The 18,668-nt window shown below is 35.0% G+C and overlaps 2 protein-coding genes across 2 annotated transcripts; both read left to right on the top strand.

Moving 5' to 3' along the window:
• Positions 1 to 5,821: 5,821 nt before the first annotated feature.
• On the top strand, positions 5,822 to 10,478 carry LOC104802693 (peroxisomal fatty acid beta-oxidation multifunctional protein MFP2). Its single transcript, XM_010526416.1, has 18 exons — positions 5,822 to 6,003; positions 6,286 to 6,357; positions 6,446 to 6,511; positions 6,590 to 6,646; positions 6,740 to 6,807; positions 6,941 to 7,022; positions 7,273 to 7,328; positions 7,411 to 7,713; positions 7,819 to 7,905; positions 8,012 to 8,186; positions 8,265 to 8,386; positions 8,484 to 8,647; positions 8,739 to 8,993; positions 9,082 to 9,203; positions 9,284 to 9,405; positions 9,484 to 9,632; positions 9,728 to 9,866; positions 10,191 to 10,478. The coding sequence occupies exons 1-18, from the start codon at positions 5,901 to 5,903 to the stop codon at positions 10,224 to 10,226; spliced, it is 2,178 nt and encodes a 725-aa protein (XP_010524718.1). The 5' UTR covers positions 5,822 to 5,900; the 3' UTR covers positions 10,227 to 10,478.
• Positions 10,479 to 14,337: 3,859 nt separating this feature from the next.
• LOC104803101 (uncharacterized protein DDB_G0271670-like) lies at positions 14,338 to 16,265 on the top strand. Its single transcript, XM_010526978.2, has one exon. The coding sequence runs from the start codon at positions 14,696 to 14,698 to the stop codon at positions 16,136 to 16,138; it is 1,443 nt and encodes a 480-aa protein (XP_010525280.1). The 5' UTR covers positions 14,338 to 14,695; the 3' UTR covers positions 16,139 to 16,265.
• The last annotated feature ends 2,403 nt before the right edge of the window (positions 16,266 to 18,668 follow it).

The following is an 18,668-nucleotide window of genomic DNA, read 5'->3' as shown; positions in this document are numbered from 1 at the left end:
ATATATATATATATATATAATATAATATATATATATATATATATATAAAAGAAGCTATATTTCTTGATTGAGGTTGTCCTTCAGGAGGATAATCAATGAAATGTTTCTAAACATTATACTTATAATACTCTTTTTATTATATATATATATATATATATATAGGAATGTTATAAGAGCATAAACTGAGCTCTGATTCGTTTAATTTCTTTTACTGTTCTTTATATAATATGTTAATACAAGAAAAAAGGACCAACAGAAAATTTAACATGTAGAAAATCTCACGCAAAAGAAAAATATGTTAATATAAAGAAAGGGAAGGAACAACCAGCAAATAAATGATTTGCAAGAGAAAAGAAAACATGCTATTGAAGAAAAATAGAAAGAGTAAGCAAAAGAAATGAAGATAAAGAAAAGAAAAAACAAATATGATGAAATGAAATGGAAACCCTATGCAGGAGGTTGAGTATAAATATAGAGGCGTGCACAAGAGAAGAGATCACCCAAGTAGAGAAACAATGTTTGAGTCGTGAAAGCTTTGGGCATAAACATATTTATATGGGAAACACGGGTGAGTGATACTTGAGATAGAGTGAAGTGTATCTGAGGGGGAGCCTTCAAATAACAGGCGAACCGCTCAAAGAGCCTAGATGAGTCTAGAGTTACACGGGATGTGCGAGGCACACATAATGTATGAGCTGATAGAATTCATGTTGTAAGGGGGGAACAAACTCAGATGGAGTTGTATTCTTGGGATGGATTAGGTTCGAACAAAAAAGAGTTGTAATTCATTTTCTTTACAAATGAATAGAATCAGTTGTGAAGTTTTTGAAAGCAATATCGTATGAGTTTACTTTTTCAATTGGTATCAGAGTAGGTCACTGATTGTAGGAATTAATTGTTCTTCTCATATCGGTGTACGATTCAGTCTCACACGATGGATGGATACAAGGAGATGCAAGCACTAAGGAAGCATGCAATATTTGATTCAACTAATTATGGGCATACCGAGATGAAATACAAAAAATCACTTGTCACCCATGAGCAAGAGGAAACCGAGTTGGACAGTGACGACGAAGAAGTTTCTAACTCTGTTGCATTCTTTGGAATCATTGAAGAAGGAGAAGAAACACTGGAAGATGATTCAAGTGATGATGAAGAAATAACTGATGACGACTTATACAAAGAAATGACGAAACTGGTTCGAATGAACAGATATTTGTTGGATGAGAAGAAGCGGTTGGAGAAGGAACTTAGAAATACTCAGATCCAACTGACATCTACTCAACATCAACTATCCCAAAAAGAAGAAGAAGAAGCATCGTTCATGAGATGTCAGATTGAAGAGACCAAGAAAAATCTTCATCTTCTTGGAAGTGGAACTGGTAAGTTGGATCATCTACTTGGACAGGGAAGAAGTGCACGAGATCAATCGATACTTGGATATGTGGGAAAGGAGCAATATCACCCAACATTTATGTCTGGAGGAAATCTTGAACGAGAAGTACCTGATTTGGTACGAAGTACTTTTGGCGTTGTCAGAAGTACCCAAGAGTTAAAGTGGATGTGCGAACCTCTCAGAAGCAAAAAGAGTATAGAAGTTGTTATTACTGTGGGAAGAGAGGATATATTCGAAGGAATTGCTATCACCTACGACAGAAAATGAACTCTAATTGGTACATTCATTCGAACTTGAATCACTCTTATGTGTCTCATCCTTCGAGGAATCCTAGGTGGATTCGTAAATCTAATTTTTCATGCAATGTTGCATGTGCGCCTGAGCGAACGAATAGAAACGATGTCTGGTATTTGGATAGCGAATGTTCAAGGCACATGACAGGATGTTAGAAGATGTTGACAGATTTTGAAGTAGCTTTGACAAGCGACAATGTCACATTCGGAGATGGAAAACAATGAAAGATCATCGGTAAAGGAACTTTGGAATGTGTTGGTGTACCCAAGCTGACGGATGTCAAGGTAGTTCAAGGTTTGGAGACTAACTTGATCAGTATAAGTCAACTATGCGATAATGGTATGCAAGTGAATTTTACAAAGAATACATGCTTTGTGATCAATGCGGATAACAAGTTTGTTTTAACTGAGCAAAAGACATTAAACAATTGCTACACATGGGTTGATAACCAGATTTTCAGAAACTCTTTCAAGGATTCTAAGATACAGACTTGGAATTGAGCAATCAAAAGCTCAGGTATGGTTTTGAATTTATGCTTATACACAAGGGGAGAAATGACTCGGAAGGTATGTGGTCATACACATAGGGAAAGAGAGGAGAATGATCAGAAAGATGTATAGTTAAAGATGCTGAGCAAATATGCATGGTTGAAATCGTTGAGGACGATATCGAAGAGCCAAGTGGATGAATATGTGTTCAAGTATAAGTGTGTATAAGCATAACGTCAAAAAGGGGAAGACTGTTAATGCAAGGAAAGAACACAAGAGAAGATTCAACTTCTAGAACATCTCAGACAAAAAGAGAAACATGCCAATATAAAGAAAGGGAATGAACAACCAGCAAAGGAATGACTTGCAAGAGAAAAGTAAACATGCCATTGAAGAAAGATGGAAAGAGTAAGCAAAAGGAATGAAGATAAAGAAAAGGAAAAACAAATATGATGAAATAAAATAGAAATCCTATGCAGGAGGCTGAGCATAAATATAGAGGCGTGCACAAGAGAAGATATCACCCAAGTAGAGAAAGAATGTTTGAGTCGTGAAAGCTTTGGCATAAACATATTTGTATGGGAAACATGAGTGAGTGATACTTGAGATAGAGTGAAGTGTATTTGAGGGAGAGCCTTCAAATAACAGGCGAACCGTTCAAAGGGCGTAGACGAGTCTAGAGTTACACGAGGTGTGTGAGGCATACATAGTGTATGAGCTGATAGAATTCATGTTGTAAGAGGAAAACAAATTTAGGGGGAGTTGTGTTCTTGGGATGGATTAAGCTCTAACAAAAAAGAGTTGTAATTCATTTTCTTTACAAAGAGTCGTAATTCATTTATATATATATAGGAATGTTATATCAGCATAAAGTGAGCTGTGATTCGTTTAATTCTTTTACTGTTCTTTATATAATATATAATGATTTGTGTTTTAAAATTTAGGAATGGTTTATGCCTTAAGATTAGTTTAGTGTTTAGGTTTAAAGATTAGGATTGAATCGGCTGGAGTGTAGAATTTAGGATGGGAAGTGAAAAAGAAACATTTTTTTAAAAGAATTAAATAATTGAATGATTAGTATGATATTTAAGAACAATTTTAGAATATACACACACTACATAGGACTAACTTTTAAAAATTCAGCATTTTTCTTTTAATTAATTACTTTTGACCGTGGAACTAATTTCAAAAATTACGTGGTTGTGACGTATAAAGTGTGTATATATATATAAAATAATATAAAAACAACTAAAAATGTGAAAAATTTTACATTGGAAATGAAAGGGAAAGATTTATTTATTTTATTTATAAATAAAAATATTCTCTCGATTTCATGCATATATATATATAAATATTTAACCTAAGATTAGTTCATGCAGACCAAAGATTATATTTACGTTCCCGGGTTTTGATGAAACTATATTATTTTATTTCCATAATAAATCATTTTGGCCGCCGACTAAATTGGTTTTCGTACATGCATCGTCGGGAGCAAAACTAGATCTATACAACTTTTTTTTTTTAAAAATTTAAATAGAAAATTTAGTATGAAATATCTAATGGATTTTTTATTTTACAAATATAAATTGAATATCTATGAAAATGTTTAAGGTGTTTTGGATTAAACAATACACTGGTTACTTTTTTTTAATAAATTCTAAAAATATTATACACATAAAAATGTAGACAATTTGTCTAATTAGATGTCATCTTATCTGCATAATTGGACCTTATCTATATCCTCTCTCAAATAAATAATTTGAAATATTATATCATAAAATTTAGAATTTGTCCAATGAGTTGAAGCGGCTGACAATTCTTCATAATCACGAATTTTTAATTTTCAAATGTCATTCAAAATGGAGCCATAAGCCCTATTAGACTATAAATCCGGTTTAGTCGGTTTGATTTACCAAATAGATATAACCTACACCAAATTATAAATTCTGAACCTATTTTCTTCTAATTTGTCACTAAAACTATTTTAAAAATAGTTATTCAATATCATAGTAAAGATAATTTTATTGGATAATAATTTTCTTGTGTATGAAAAAGTGCCACTACAATAAGAACGCGGGGTATACTTCTTGACACTGGCATTGTCATTGTCAATTATACAATGTACATACACGCATATATATATATACACACACATCATATTTGTCATATTATAAGAAGTGCATAAGATTCCCACCGAAAAAGTAGAGTTGGGTCACATTCTAAAGTAAGTTTTATAATTATTTTTATAATGGTGCTGCTGTCATCTTCTCACCCAACCTAGGTAGTTCAACCGGTGAAACGGGGCACAAAGTATCTGTCCCGCCCCGAATTCGAACTCCATACTGGGGAGGGAGCAAATAATTCAAAACACATGGTTGGCTCCCGATCCCGGAATTAGTCTGGGCCTCGGCTCAGGAAACCTGATTAACCAAAAAAAAAGTCCTCTCTAGTTGAACTCAGCATGCTCTGTAGAGATGGGGCAATGCAAAGATGCATCCGGTCCGCAGGTCAATTATTAAGTGCAGAATGACGGATATTGAAAAAAAAAATAGAAGATATATTGTTTGTTTTTATAACATAATACAAAATTAATATTAGTTTCATCAAATTTACACGATTTGGTTTTAAATTCTAAGAACAATCTTAGTGATATAAAAAAATTTATTCTCTGCATGTGTAAGTGAAAGAAAGCGTGTATTAAAATTTCTGAAATGCTAATTTTGTTTCCATAGTAAAAATAAATAAATAAATAAAAGAAACAAGAACTCAACAAATATAAAATGGAACAATGGATTGGTAATCTTGGGCCACGTCTCCGTTTCAAGTTATCGGCCTTGGACCTTAAACACCGGCCCACACAATAACTAAACTAATAAAAGTGAATGAAACGACGACGTATTTAGATATATTATCGACATTGTCATTTTTTTTGGTTATTATGTGAATTGGAAAGATTACTATTACCTTTAAAATATTTTAAAACAAATATACAAAAGTATATTTTTATAATAATATATATTTTTTTACTAAGTTTTGGGGTTAGTAGTTACAATCATTATTGTAGAATGTCAAATTGGATCTCAATTAATATGTCGTTTTTTTTTTGTTTCTAGTGAGACATTTAAAAACTATATCATTTCCTTATCTATAGAGAGCGCATAGTGGGGCGTGCCACCGAGATAATTGAATCCCAAGAATTATCTGCTAATAAAATCAAATGCCTTTGGAAAAAAAAAGATTTATGGTTGCTTTTATTATTATTTTTTTATAAAAACATAGAATAGGAATACACGTGCATAATTTCCAATCGAAATTTTCTTAGCAGCTAAAAACCCAAAATTTAAAAGCACAACAAAAAAATACTAATAATATTTTCTCTCGTTTTAGTAAACAAAATTAAACAATATCTATAATGTTGTATATGCGGAAATTTATTTTTATATTGTTGAGGATTTATAGAGTAAAATATTTCACGATCGTTATAGTATGTTTGGTTGGTTAGGAATTATCCGAAATATTTCTATATATATGTAACAAAAAGTATATTATAAAAGTAAATTATATAACTATATTTTCGAAATGGATTTTTTTCTAAAGTTGGTAGCGTCACGTATTAAAACAGTCGGTTGATCATAAATTGTCGCGGATTACGGTACGACGTCTTCTTCGTCCTTCTTCTTTCTGCATCTCCGTGATTTTTTGCATCGAAGCGACAAGTCAGTATGGGTTCGAGGACGAAAGGAAAGACGGTGATGGAAGTTGGCTCCGATGGCGTCGCCGTCATAACTCTCATCAATCCTCCCGTCAATTCCCTCTCTTTCGATGGTATTTTTGTGTTTCCCCCGTTTTTTTTCTCTCGATCAGATCTTGTGCGTGATTCGGATTCACCTGGGAAATTTGGTGGTTTGATCATTTGGGTGTTTGATTTTGGCCATATGATTATCTGGGTTTGTGTTTGATTTTCGTTTCTCCGCTGGGATTGGGCTTCCTATTGACGAACATGACGAAATGATTTCGTCTGATAATGTGAGATCTGGACAAGTAGTTTGATGTCTGATTCGAGTATGTAAGATTGAGACCTTGCATTTGTTTACCATTTTTCCCCAGTTCTATACAGCTTGAAAAGTAATTACGAGGAGGCCTTGAGGAGGGATGATGTCAAAGCTATTGTTGTTACGGGTATGTTCCTCTTCTGCGGTTAAACTCCTACGGCGTTTTCAGAGTATTTAGACAGATCATGGTAATGGCTTTGTGTTTCTTATGACAGGTGCAAATGGGAAGTTTTCTGGTGGATTTGACATATCGGGTTTTGGTGAAATTCAAAAGGGAAACAGTATGTTTCGATATCCTTGTATCGGGGTCAAGTGTATGCTCGTTAACGACTCATAACTGGTGATTTTGTTTATGCCAGGGCCAGAGCCAAAGGCTGGATATGTATCAATTGACATCATCACCGACTTGGTCGAAGGTGCGTGTGCCTTGTGTACTGTCATAATTGATATCATGTAGTGCTTTTGCTGAAGTGTTGCTGAGAGAAAATGATTTGTCTTTTTGCATTCAGCTGCAAGGAAACCCTCTGTTGCTGCGATCGAAGGGCTTGCCTTAGGAGGAGGGTTAGAACTGGCTATGGTATGTGTTTCGATATAATCGAGAACCACTTTCCTGACAAGCTCCTTGTGAGAGTTTTTAGTCTGAGCTTTTCATGGTAGAGGTCCATGAGCCGTTTAAAGGGCTAATAAGAAAAATGATATTTTTTCTTCAGGCTTGCCATGCAAGGATATCGGCTCCTGCTGCACAATTGGGCTTGCCTGAACTCCAGCTCGGTGTCATTCCTGGGTTCGGAGGTATTGACCTTTTAGCTTTGTCGATTTTGTAATCCTTGGAGTTTTCTCTTATCAGGATATGGCATTGATATCTGATCATAGGGTGAAAAAGTGCTTAAGATCTGTAGAACTGGGAATCAAAGTATTCTAGATGCATATTGGTCTATAGAAGGAGAGGTAGATGATCTGTTAATCGATCCTGTTGGAGCATTGTTGAATGAATCAAGTTACCATCTTTCCTGATTACTTTCCTATATGTATATTGCTGCAGGGACACAGCGTCTTCCACGTCTTGTTGGACTCACTAAAGCCCTTGAAATGATTTTGGTATGTAAGGAGCTGATTCCTATTTTAGCCTTAATCTGTCTTGGTTATAACGTAACCTCATCTTTCGTGTTGAGACAAATAGACATCTAAGCCGGTTAAAGCTGAGGAAGGTTATTCACTGGGACTTGTCGATGCTGTGGTTCCAAATGCTGAGATACTAAACACTGCTCGTCACTGGGCTCTCGACATAGTGGAGAGAAGAAAAAAATGGGTTTCTAGCATTTACAAGACCGATAAGTTACCTCCACTTGGAGAAGCAAGGGAGATATTGAAGTTTGCCAAGGGACAGGCACGGAAGCAAGCCCCCAATCTAAAGCATCCTTTAATGTGCCTCGATGCTGTTGAAGCGGGTATTGTCTCTGGTCCAAGGGCTGGTCTAGAAAAGGTATTTCCCCGTCTAATGTTTGTTTCTTGATATAATTTCACGGTTTCACCTTTCTCTTTCAGAATATTAGAAGATTAATACGAAATTCGATCATTGTCATTCCAGGAAGTTGAAGTCTCCCAACAAGTGGTAAACTTGGATACCACCAAAAGCTTAATCCATATATTCTTTTCTCAGCGAGGAACTTCTAAGGTTTTGTGAGCTTTTACCTGTCACTCCATTTGGGATAAAATACAGTTGAATTTCAGAAGACAATTTCCCCCTCTTCTCCATCCTTTCTAATCTTACTTGTGGACAGGTTCCTGGAGTTACTGATCGAGGGTTGGTGCCAAGGCCGATCAAAAAGGTTGCGATAATCGGAGGAGGATTAATGGGATCTGGAATAGCCACTGCATTGATCCTTAGTAACTATCAAGTGATTCTGAAGGAGGTTAATGAAAAGTTCCTAGAGGCTGGAATTGGCAGAGTCAGAGGTAGGGGCTGTTTTCGTTGCATAACGTTTCAGCTAAGTGCGAGAACAGTGAGCTGACTGGTTTCGGTGTTTTGATCAGCAAATCTGCAGAGTCGGGTCAAGAAAGGAAACATGTCTAAGGAAAAGTTTGAAAAAACCATGTCCCTCCTCAAGGGTGTTCTTGATTATGAAAGCTTTAGGGATATCGACCTGGTGATCGAGGTAATAAAGAACATAATCGATCAGAATTTAGCATTTTTGGCTTCGTGATCTAGAAAGCCGGTGATATAAAGCCATGCCCATGTCTTTTGCTATGCAGGCTGTTATTGAGAACATATCGTTAAAGCAACAGATTTTCGCTGATCTAGAAAAGTATTGCCCTCCACATTGTATTCTTGCTAGTAACACTTCAACCATCGATTTGAACAAAATCGGGGAGAAGACCAAGTCTCAGGATCGAATTGTTGGAGCACACTTTTTCAGGTGATGCAACATTCTCTGGACAAGAACATTTACTTTAATCTGTTTTTCTCTGTGTAGAAAAATCATGTTTTTTTTTCTATCTCCTCACCAGCCCAGCACATGTCATGCCACTACTTGAAATTGTACGAACCGATCATACCTCGGCCCAAGTAATCGTTGACCTACTTGATGTGGGAAAGAAGATAAAGAAGACACCGGTCGTGGTGGGAAACTGTACGGGTTTTGCAGTGAACAGGATGTTTTTCCCTTACACACAAGCAGCTATGCTCCTTGTTGAACGAGGAACAGATCCTTATCAAATCGACAAGGCAGTCACCAAGTTTGGAATGCCGATGGGCCCCTTCAGGTATATCGACATTTCAAGAAATCGTTTATTTGTTCATATACGCCTGATTGGATATAAAAATTGTTAATTTTTTTATATGATCAACCAGATTGGCTGATCTGGTTGGATTCGGGGTAGGCATTGCAACTGCGACACAGTTTATTGAGAACTTCCCGGAACGAACATACAAATCGATGATTATCCCGCTAATGCAAGAGGACAAGAGAGCTGGTATATGTCTGAAAACTAGGCTGGCTTGTCTCATTTGATCACATTTTCTAAATCTTGTGAAACCTCCTATCGAATTTCAGGTGAAGCAACTCGTAAAGGGTTCTATCTGTATGATGATAAGCGTAAGGCTAAACCTGATCCTGAACTAAAGAAATACATCGAGAAGGCAAGGAGCATGTCCGGAGTAAACATCGACCCCAAGGTCGGTTGCACTTTCTCCCGATTTGACAAAAAATGATACCCCCTCTCATATACTAACTCCATTGTATTTGGCTTGCAGTGTGTGAAGTTATCAGAGAGGGATATCATCGAAATGGTATTCTTCCCCGTCGTGAACGAGGCATGTAGAGTCTTTGCTGAAGGTATTGCAGTGAAGGCAGCCGATCTCGACATTGCAGCTGTGATGGGCATGGGTTTTCCTCCTTACAGGTCTCGACTCTCGACACAAAAGTCGTGATTTTTCCGCAACTCCGAGTCAAAATCTTTTACTCAAAGTCTGGGTTTTGATCTGATGTTGTGCGCAGAGGAGGAATCATGTTCTGGGCTGATTCCCTCGGATCCAAATACATTTGCTCGAGGCTGAACGAGTGGTCGAGGACGTACGGCGATTTCTTCAAGCCTTGTGATTTCATGGCTGAAAGGGCCTCTAAAGGAGCTCCATTGGTAAGAATCTCATTCTCTTCTCTCTTCCTGCTTACAGTCTATATTCACAGTTTCATCTCTATAGCTTAAAAACATCATCTTCCCCCCCCCATAAATACAGTTTCCTGGATAGAAAAGACTCTAACTTTCTGCAGCTTTCGTCGTTCCGAGCTTTCGGTGTACGCTACATGATACTATACAACTGAACAGTGAACAGATCAGATCAATGCGCGTTGTATGCATTGTTTTTAGATGGAATCTATTTGAAGGAATCTCTCAGTTTTTGCTTGATGCCTCATCAGATCCATCATCTGAACAAATCCACCATTGTTTCTTCCTTGACAGAGCGCTCCTGTGGAAAAAGCCAAATCGCGTTTGTGAGGTGAAGAGATCGAAGCCCATTCGGCCGCTCTCTTCGTTTTCGCCGTGGGGTCGCCGGAAAGTTTGGACCTTCGGCTTTGAATAACGTCGTCGGACAAGTAAGGGGATGTCTGAGAAACAATAAAGGTTTTTTTTTCTTTTCTAAGTATTAACAATAAAGATTTGTTTTAGATACGCAGCTGTTCCGTGACTTGGTTCTTTTGTTTTATTGAAATTTGTAGTGGCAATTATGACGTCATTTAGTTTAACTCACCCCCTTAGGTTAATTTGATTTTTTAAATTATAATTAAACGGTTATTCAGTTTTAATCCGTTTGATTACAAATCGGTTGGGTTATATTATGATGATAAGTAAACTGAATTTGGAGACATTATTGTAGAAAATATGAGTCTTCATTTTCATTGTATGCGTCATAATTACATAAATAAATATTATTTTCTATTATGTTAGCTTTTTTTTATATCATATGTTACTAATTGGTAATACATTGGCGGTTGGACGGTCAGTTAGTTTTATTTGGTTATAAGTATTTTGGATTTGGTTTATTCGATTTCGATTAATTCATATTTATTTATTATAAAATTCTTAAAATTTTATAATCAAAACGAGTTATTTAATTTTAATAGATTCAGTTTATAGTTTATGCCTATTATTTATACAGATCATCAAGTTATGTTTTTTCTTTTCCTATTGTTTTTCCTCCAAATATTGGATGCCATATAATATCCAATCACCTCACCTGTGTTATATATATATATATGGTAATAAAGAACATAATCGATCAGAATTTAGCATTTTTGGCTTCGTGATAGGCATACATAGTGTATGAGCTGATAGAATTCATGTTGTAAGAGGAAAACAAATTTAGGGGGAGTTGTGTTCTTGGGATGGATTAAGCTCTAACAAAAAAGAGTTGTAATTCATTTTCTTTACAAAGAGTCGTAATTCATTTATATATATATAGGAATGTTATATCAGCATAAAGTGAGCTGTGATTCGTTTAATTCTTTTACTGTTCTTTATATAATATATAATGATTTGTGTTTTAAAATTTAGGAATGGTTTATGCCTTAAGATTAGTTTAGTGTTTAGGTTTAAAGATTAGGATTGAATCGGCTGGAGTGTAGAATTTAGGATGGGAAGTGAAAAAGAAACATTTTTTTTAAAAGAATTAAATAATTGAATGATTAGTATGATATTTAAGAACAATTTTAGAATATACACATACTACATAGGACTAACTTTTAAAAATTCAGCATTTTTCTTTTAATTAATTACTTTTGACCGTGGAACTAATCGGTTAGATGCAAGCTTTGTTTTAGGGTGATATTTCCGTTCGGTTAAATAAAAAAAATGAATAATATGTAATATTTTTTATTGAATTAGATCTAAAAATTAAGTTAATTGAGGTGATTTTTTTAAAATCAAATCAAAGGAGTGAGCCAAATCAAACTTAACAAAAATTTATTTTTAGAGACGAGTATTTGTTTTTTTAAGAAAATCGAATTTAGAGAAGAATTCCAATAAAATTAAAATCCGATATAAAACATATACTGTATATTATTTTATAAAATTAAATAAATGAAAAAAATAATGGAATCCGCTGTTTATGGCTCTGATGATGTTAAATGACAACTAATGAGACAATGTGAACCAAATCAATATATAAAATTTTCAAATATAATTTTCCTTGAAGTGAATAATGTGTTTGAGGACTTTTTTTCTAAATCTGTCAAATGTGAAAGGAACTGAGATCTGTATCCTATAATAGATAAAGCAGCTAATGCTAGGCTGTCCATGCAGTTTAGCATGTAATTAGCATCCTTAATCTATCTTAAGCTTTTATACTATATGTTACATTTCTTGATTAAGTGAATTAAACCCTTTTTAATTACCTGAAAATCTTTCTTACTTAGCAAGCTAATTTAATAAATAGATGGACATTAGCTAATTGATCGACTATTAGCATTTTCATAAAAAAACGAGATATTTAACTTAACAATTAAAAAGATAAATATGTTGTTATGCGCATCAAAAAAATAATTCTTTCAAATAACGTCCCAATCAAAAGACAATTGAATTTTAGATATGTTATTATAAAGTTAAAATGATTGGACATTAAATTAGTATTTTTTTATGTTTTAGATATTTAGTTTTACAAATGGCCGAGATTAATGACATTAATTTAATGTTGTCAATACTCAATAAAAGATTAACCATTTGAAACCATTTTTTCATTTTATTTTTACACCTTTTGGATGACCCTATTTAAAGAATTTTTAATATGCACATGACAATTTATCTTGGTTAATAACTTTATAATGATAAAAAAGGTTCGTTTATATTGGATTGTATATATTTTTGAAAAAAAAAACTAAGATATAATTTTCATAATGCAAAATCTAAATCCCAAAAGAAAAAAAAAAGAAAGAGAGAGAAAGTGGTGGGGGGTCTTGGATTAGAAGAGGTGTTTGTGAGAAAGACAAGACAATGATGTGATGTCATAAGCTCAAAAATACATGAAATAGTTAATGCTGTTTTGGACCACCACTTGTGCCTTCATTGGACATTTTAGTTTCTGACTTGTCAAAAGAATATCTATTCCAATCAAATATAAATAATTGAAAAATTAGATTATCATATGTTAACATATTTGAAATTGAACTAAAATCCAATATTGAAAAAGAATTTGAGTATAATTCTTTTTATAATAAGAACTGACTTCTCTAATTAATATACATGTTTGCAAAAAACTTTAAATCATTTTTGTATTAGAGTTAACCATTTAGAGAGAATATATATATATATATATATGCAATGTTATCACATTTCTTTGATTTGGCCTATAGTGGGAAAAAAAGGGTGTGTACTTTTTTTGTTACAAGCACTAATAAATATGGATATCCATGATTTTGAATTTGCACTAACATGGAAACTATAATCTTTTACATAAATGATTATGTGTTTAATATCTATGGTCCCACACTCTAGACAAACAATTAAAATGTGAAATTGCACACCAAATTTTTTTTTTTATTACCGTGATGGTTCTCCGGACCTTCGGCCCGACTACATCTATCCCAGACCCGGGAGCAGCCGTTGTCGAATTATAGCCTTTCAACTATAATAAGCCTCCCTCCCCGCCTGTGGAGTCGAATCGGCCACGTCCCGCCCCCGCGATCTCAAAGAGACCCGGCCTCCTGGACGGCCTTGCGACTCGACCACCACAAGGTGGGTGTGCACACCAAATTTAGGTTTACATAATAATCATATACGATTCTTGTGCAGAAAAAAAAACAATTAAAATATGATACTTTAGCTTTAACATTTTTCACAATTCTTTGTGTTTCATATTACATCTCATTATATTTCACATTTAAATGCAAATAAAACTTTAAGGGTCACTACATATCATTTATCCCAACCCACCAATGTCCTTTTTTAATTTAATTTTAAAATCTCGATTTTTTTTTCATTTTTCAAAACAAAATAAATAATTTGATAGCAAAACAAAATCAGATGAATACTTGTTCGATTTTATTGCTTAATCAAGCCTCTTTGTCTAATTCAACGTTCTTGATTAAAAAAAATACTCAAGAACGTTGTTTAATTAAATAGATACTTGGATTGATTTTAGACTTTCGTACATTATATAAGATATATTTATATTTTCTTCAAAAACAATTTAAAATTTAAAATAAATAAATATACCTGAAGCACTCATTAATTTTAATATTTTTTGTGCATATATGTAAAATTGAAATGATGAATTTTCTTATAGCATCAATGATGACATGGACGACCATACATATGATGAATAATATTTTTTTTCCCCATGTCCATAAGAAAAGGTTGTATCAATAATCGACAATATCATGATTAGGAACAAGACTATTTTTTTTTCTATCCTCTTCTTTGAATTTTCTTTCTTTTTTCGTGGCCGTGAACTTAATTGCAGTATTATCTAATTTTCAATTTATCACATTCCCTAAATTTAACATGAACGTGATGTCAATTATAATCTAAGATGAATCTGTAAAAGCAATTATGGTGATTCATTAATATATGTAATTAAGATTTATTAAAAAATGCGGAAAGCCACGTGGAGGGTGAGTGTCTTGTGGACCAAAGTCTTAACACAGAGGAGAAAAGAGATGAGATAACTTTTGGAAGATTTCAAGAGCTAGAGAGAGAGAGAGAGAGAGAGAGAGAGAGAGAGAGAAGTCAGTCTTCCACGTGCACCTGGGAACTCGACCTCTCTCTTACAAACTCTGCAGACACACTCTTCTTCATTCTTCAATTCAATCTCTCTCTCTCTCTCTCGAAAGGAGAGAAAAGGAAGCTGAAAGCTGAATCCTGCATTAGATGCCGTGAATTACACACATGAGATCTCGAGAAAGAAGAAAAGAGAGGTGAAGAGAGTGAACAGAGGCTCTGTTTCGTGTTATTCTCTGTCTTTTTTTGCTGCAATGGCTGAGGTGAAGGACCAGGAAATGGGAAGCGACGGAATGCAATGCAGCAACCATCCTTACACGAAGAACCCAGGAGGGATCTGTGCGTTTTGTCTCCAAGAAAAGCTCGGAAAGTTGGTTTCTTCCCCTTTCCCTCTCCCCAGACAGCTCTCTTCCTCCTCCTCGTGTTCTCCCTCCTTCAGATCTGACAGCGTCGGCAGCAGTTCCTCCTCCTTCGCCGCAAATCTCTCTCTGTCTCTCTCAGTGGCAAAAGCTGCGAATAACACAGGAAAAGAAGGGTACTGTTACAATGGAAACAACGGGAGGGTCTCCCACAAGCTCCCCTTTCTGTTGGCGAAGAAGAAGCAAAAGAAGATGATGGCGTCTTCGTCTTCGTTGCCGGCGAATCGTACGGCTGATATCGTCTACAGGAGGAGCAAATCCACGACGACGCCGAGGACGGTGTACGGACAGGATTTCAGCCCCAGAAAACGAGGTGGGTTTTGGTCGTTTCTGCATCTGTACTCTTCTAAACCCCATACCACAGCCGCCGGCAAGAAAGTTGAAAACTTTCATCACGTTAGAGCAAGAACAACCAGCAACTGCAGCAACAAGAACAACCAGAGTGAGAATGGTCTGTCCAAACCAGACAAGGACGAGGCGAGGGCGAATCAGACCGTGACAGGGTCGTCGTCGTCGTCTTCGAAGAGGGTAGGTGGAGGAAGTGGCAACAGGAATGCTGATTCCCTCGGATCCAAATACATTTGCTCGAGGCTGAACGAGTGGTCGAGGACGTACGGCGATTTCTTCAAGCCTTGTGATTTCATGGCTGAAAGGGCCTCTAAAGGAGCTCCATTGGTAAGAATCTCATTCTCTTCTCTCTTCCTGCTTACTCCTATCACTGTACTTGCAGAAACACCAGGAAGTGGTTTTGAGAGGAAAGTGTCGAGGTCCAGATCTGTAGGGTGTGGAAGCAGAAGCTTCTCTGGTGATTTTTTCGAGAGAATCTCGAGTGGGTTTGGCGATTGTACCTTGAGAAGGGTCGAGTCGCAGAGAGAAGGAGCTAACAAAGCAAAGGTCAACAATGGTGGTGGTGGTGGTGCTGCTGCTGCAGGGATGAGAGACATGGTGAGATGTGGTGGGATATTTGGTGGGTTTATGATGATGACCTCATCGTCTTCGTCCTCCTCCTCCTCCTCATCAGCTGACCATCACCACCATCATCATCATCATCATCATCAGAACTTGGTGCATGGTGGAAGGAACAGAAGCTGGGGATGGGCATTTGCAAGCCCCATGAGAGCTTTCACCAGCACAAGCACCACCAAAGCTTCTTCTTCTTCTTCTTCTTCTTATGGTAAAGATGGGAAAAGAGGCCGTACAATTACAGAGTCCACCACAGGCAAGAACACAGCCCCAAGCTTGGATTCAATCCCTTCATTGTTGGTCGTCAGAAGCTGAGGAAAACCCCTCCCAAGTCCAGACGGTTTAGCGACGCAATAAGAGTAAATCTTTGATGTGTTTATTACTATGTGTTCTTGAGGTGATCTTTCTATTCCATTAGCATGCATTGCCATTCTCTTCTCTTGTTCGTTGACCATCATCATCATCATCATCATCATCATCATCATCATCGTCGTCGTCGCTTAGAAATCAGTCAAAGGACAAGTCAAATGATCACAGGGCACATGCCTTTGCACATGCCATGATTCTTTGGTCCCGAATACAAAAATACGGTTTCCACATTCTATAATATAATCCATCCAATGCAATGGGAAACCATAGTATTATCATGTTGTGATTACTTAAATCATAATAATACACATGATACAATCAAATGATTCATGTCCACAAAAAGCTAATAAGACATTTAAACTTGTAATGATAGCAGATTTTTTTTAATTAGCTTTTTTTTTTGCTTATGTTATACATGTTTGAATGATATAACCATTGAAATGTCAAACATGACGTATGCATGAGAGATAAGAGGATTTTGAGATGGTTGGATCTAAATTTTCGAATTGACAAGGACACGGTTGGATGTTTTTTTTTTAAAAAAAAAAAAATGATCCAAATGATACGGATTTCGAATGGTTCGATATAAGTTTTTGAAATAAATTAATTGAATTTTAATGATTATTTAAAAATGGCATTGAGCTATTTTTTTTAGGAAAAAAAAATTAATTTTCATAAAGTTGAAATCAAATTGAAAATATTTTTAATTAAAACGGAGTATATATTTTTTTAAATCTAAAAAAATTCGAACATAATCTAATAATTATTACCTGCAGTACCATCTAATAATATATATGATAAGTCACATTTTTTGTAACAGAATGTTTTTTGTTTTGGTAATGTTTAGGCATGGATCGATGTAATGAAACGTAAAGCTGATCGATACATAACATAAATCATAAATGGGAGATTTTATAACATAGTTTCATGAAATGAAATATATATTTAAGGTGCGGTTACATCAATAAAATATATTAAGGTGTGGGAGAGATGACGATGGTTGGGAGGACATAAGAGGGTCCATCTGTGATGAAAGTGTTCTGCAAAGAGACAGGCCAAAAAAAAGGCTGCATTCTGACTATACCCTTTTTATTAAAATTTTTTTAAAAAAACTTATAACATTTTATTTATCTATTTTTCCACTTTGGACACATCTTATGACTTTTCATATGTGTGTATATATATATATTATATACAATAGATTCTTTTACATGTGAATTAGATAGTTCTGTATTATTTTTGCGCACACAAAACCAATTCAGTGGATGCGGATATATCAAATTTAGGTATTCAAAAATTAAATCGTATTTAATAATATATAATTATATTTAAATTTAATTTGATTAGATATAATTTTGAAGCCAAATCAAATAAATTCAAACGGAACATAAAAAATAATAATATAAGAAACTAAAAAATGATATAAAATATTTTAAATTATTTTTTAATAGAAATTTAATCGAAACCAATACAAATTATCGAAACATAAAATTATAACAAAATAGATATAAATATTTCAAAAATAAAAAATTAACAGATTCCATAACAAATTAGAATCCCTAGATGATAATCGCTAGTAACCAATAGGGGTGTCAAAACGAGCCCGGTATAAAGAGATATGAAGAAGATTTAAGAAGATTACGTAATATTTAGATTTGGTTTTATTTTTATATTTTAGATATTTATATTTATTAAATAAAATATTTTATGATTTTGTTTTCTGCTATAAATATTGTAATGTTATATGTTGAATAATGAGAAATCCAATGATTCTCCATCTCTTTCTCTATTATGGTATCAGAGCCTGGTTTATGTTCTAAATATTTTTTTTTTATATTAACGATGTTCGTTGAATCCGAAAACGACAATGAAGATGACGATGATATACTAACTCCAATAGTATCATCAATTTGAGTATCGTCTTACATTCATTTTTTTTTTTTATTTTTTTTCCTGACGACGGTGTTTATCACTGTCAACCATAGCCGATGTGCTACTTTTTTTTTTTTATGCCGACCTCATTGTCGTGCAACCCAACTCGCGCATATGCGCCGCACATCCGTGCCACATCAGCCTTTGAATCCGGCTTTTAGCCTCTTCGATTGGAATACTCCGATCGTCGATCCGCACATATGCGCCATCTTTTTTTTTTCTTTTTTCTTTTTTCGGCTTTAGCCGCGTGCATTTGCACAATTTATTTTATATTTCCGGTATAACCGCTAAACCATCGCGCCTTTTGCGCCGCCGACATTGCTGTCGCACTATACCACAATACCGTGCATGTGCACCACGCTTCTGCTTCACCGGACTTTTTCAGATCCGCCAACAATCCACCGGTTCCTAAGTTCGATTGTCAAATCCCGTTATTTTCTGGAGAATTCAACCTCAAGCAGTTGTTTCTCATCTCCTTGAGTTTGAGGGGCCGTATAAAGAGATATGAAGAAGATTTAAGAAGATTACGTAATATTTAGATTTG

Source organism: Tarenaya hassleriana, unplaced genomic scaffold (genome assembly GCF_000463585.1).
Source record: "Tarenaya hassleriana unplaced genomic scaffold, ASM46358v1 Cleome8, whole genome shotgun sequence".
Classification (NCBI taxonomy): Eukaryota; Viridiplantae; Streptophyta; class Magnoliopsida; order Brassicales; family Cleomaceae; genus Tarenaya; species Tarenaya hassleriana.
The sequence above is the reverse complement of the archived record's forward strand: the minus strand, read 5'-3'. Positions and strand labels throughout refer to the sequence as shown.